The 3,123-nt window shown below is 37.7% G+C and overlaps 1 protein-coding gene across 1 annotated transcript; it reads right to left on the bottom strand.

Moving 5' to 3' along the window:
• Positions 1-1,416: 1,416 nt before the first annotated feature.
• LOC145099393 (uncharacterized) lies at positions 1,417-1,839 on the bottom strand. The gene has a single exon (XM_079036977.1). The coding sequence runs from the start codon at positions 1,837-1,839 to the stop codon at positions 1,417-1,419; it is 423 nt and encodes a 140-aa protein (XP_078893103.1).
• Between the last annotated feature and the right edge of the window lie 1,284 nt (positions 1,840-3,123).

The following is a 3,123-nucleotide window of genomic DNA, read 5'->3' as shown; positions in this document are numbered from 1 at the left end:
CATGTTTATGAAAGCCGTTAGACATGTGCTAGCTTCTTATTTAAATTTGATAAGATAGATCCATAGTGCACGACTATGGTCATCAATGATGGTCAATAAATATCTAGCCCCACAAAGAGATGGAACTCGATAACTACCCCAAATATCACAGTGTAATAACTGAAAGCATTTAGAAGTTTTTATTGAACTATCGGGTAAAGGTAACCGGGTTTGTTTAGCCCTTACACAAGAATCACAAAGTTCAAAACTAACATTATTAATAGAATAACCCAAAAAATCTAAATAACGAAGTTTGCTGTTTGAAGCATGCCCCAACCTCCTGTGCCAAGTTTCCATACTTGGTGTCGCAATCATTGCTGTTCTTCTCTTCAATGTTGGCTCTAAGTAATATAGACCATCACGATTATTACCCGTTCCAATCAAGTTCCTCGTGAGTAAGTCCTGCATAATGCAATAATCGGGCCAAAAAGTTAGAGTACATTGAAGATCATTTGTTATCTTGCTCACAGACAACAGGTTGCATTTGAAGTCTGGAATATGCAAAACATCATTTAACTGCAAACCATTTGGTAATGTGGAACTACCAACTCCCTTTACAGGAATTTCATTGCCGTTTGGAATAATGACCGGAGCTCCATTAATATACTCTTTCTTATCGTGAAGTAGTTCGACATTATGAGTTATATGCTCACTAGCCCCAAAATCAATGATCCAAGGAGAACTAAAAACATTTTTACCTGCCATGTTCACTTTGGGTGTGGTGTTTTGATATGCTAGACCATCCTCTCCAGAAAAATGCTTAAGTAATCTTGTGTATTGATCAGCTGAGAGTCCAGGTATAGGGCTTGTTTCAACATTAACTTGGGCAGCTCTTGGGTTGCTTTTCTTTTCTTCACCACGTTCTCCATTCTTGTTGCCTTCTCGTTTCACATTTCTGGTGGACCACCATTCTGGATACCCAATGAGCTTAAAACATCCCTCAATGGTGTGACCTGATCGTTTGCAATTTGTGCAATAAGTAGTGGCCTCTGTGTTTGCCTGTCTATTTTGCGAACGTACGTGCAGGGCACCAACTTCTGTTGATTTTGATTGTGCTTGAAAGGCAGTAGCCTCCTGAGTATGTCTTTTTTCTGTTGATATCAGCCTTTGTCTCTCATCTTCAGCGACCATGTGATATGTAGCCCCCAAGGTGGGTGTGGGTTTCATGATTAGTACTTGAGTTTTAACAGTGCTGAATGAGTCGTCCAGTCCCATCAAGAACTCATATAGCTGCTCTCTTTCTTTAGTTTCTGTGAGTTTCTTGCCAATCTCACATTTGCAATGGCCACATGTACACTTTGGCATGGGTGACACCGATTGCATCTCGTCCCACAACCCACGTCATTTTGTGTAATATGTTGATATTGATGATCTTTCTTAGCGTACGAGAGACAATTCTCGTTTTAATTCATAAGCTCGAGGTGCACTCGCTGCCCCGAATCGCTCTTCCAGGTCATCCCATATTTCTTTCGTCGTCTTAGCATACTTCACGCTGTTCCGTATCTCTTTTTCCATTGCAGTGGTGAGCCATCCTTTTATCATGGCATCACACCGCATCCAGAGGTCCCGTTGTGTGCCTTCATCATCTGGTTTTTTGAGACTTCCATTGATGAAGCCAATCTTATTCTTCGAGAAAAGAAAGTTTCTGATTTCTTGAGACCAGTCACCATAGTTGTTGTCATTTAGAGTTTCATTCACATGCATGGTTCGAGGATAGTCAGATCCATGCAAGTAATAAGAGGAGTTTTGATTAATGACCGGTGTGGTGTTGCTTGTTGAGTCGCCTTCTTTCCCGGTCATGTTGGATGATGACGAATGGCTTCTATTGATGGGGTTTTAGGGTTTTTCAAGGACAGATTTCGTCCTGCTCTGATACCATGAGAAAATCAAAGAAAATTTGCCTGTAAAGGCTTTAATTTATTCAATACATAACAAGGGTATATATACAAAAGTTTACAACAAAATCCCTGAATATATGGAAGAGATATGGAATACAATAAGACATATACTTGAGAAGATATGGAAGATATGGTTTCCTTCAGAGGGCCGGTCCCAAAAGATTATTGGTTTTTTCAATAAATATTTCATATTGTTCATTTCTTGTCTTTCCGCGCACACCTTTTTGCCTGCTTCATTTTTTTGTCGAATGCCAAATGTTCAGTGAAATTTAGATTGCAACGACCAAATGTTGTCTTCATTTTCTGCATTTTGTCTGTGTCCATTCCAAAATCCGATGCATTGGAAGAAGACCTCTTTCCTTTCCTCTTTGCTTTGTCCCTATCCATCGGCCAGACAATTTCTTCTAGCTCGAGTTCGTTGTTCTCATTTAAATTAGTCCGATACGAGTATCAGAAGAAGTTGTGTATCCACTGGAATCTGTTTTTATTCTTTTGATTGTGCTCCTCTTAGTATGAAGTCGGTTTCATATTTTTCCACCATGGGCTAAGAATTAACAATTTTCAAGGCTTGAATGTCTTTCTTGTTTCTTTTAATATGTAATAAATATATTATGTTTCATTTAATTTGTTAGTGATGTTTTATCCCAAATCCCAATACAGTTTAAAACTATATTGATATTTACATCTAATATTTCTATCAGTTTTCCCATTTGGATTTTACAATCATATTAGCTGAGACCATCGACGTATCTCATTGTTACTCTTGTTCACATCAAAAGTTTGTTAGTAAATAAAGAGAATGAAAAAGAAAAAAAACGGGACAAGTCCTTCCAAATAAAACTAATTTCTACATTATGACCTGATATATACTATATAGTCTAATGACTATAGAGGAATATCTTCATTCCATGGATGCATTTATATTTTCATACATTAGAAAATAAATTGTAGGGCATATTGTGTTTAGTCACAAGAAAGAAAGAAATATAAACAGCAATGATGGTTAAATCTTGGGTGCAAATCTCTTATGTGGTGAAAGATATCATTATTATGATGATGGTTGAGAGTGGGCCCAATTTGAGTATTTGACTTTTGACATCAAAAAAGTGAAAGTGGAGAGAAAAAAGCCATTAACCTTTTTCATACACCCTTTTTGTCACACTTCCTCCGAACCCCACATCAACAA

Source organism: Lactuca serriola, chromosome 4 (assembly GCF_051521515.1).
Source record: "Lactuca serriola cultivar US96UC23 chromosome 4, Lser_US96UC23_V15, whole genome shotgun sequence".
Taxonomy (NCBI): domain Eukaryota; kingdom Viridiplantae; phylum Streptophyta; class Magnoliopsida; order Asterales; family Asteraceae; genus Lactuca; species Lactuca serriola.
This window is presented reverse-complemented; position numbering and strand designations above follow the sequence as displayed.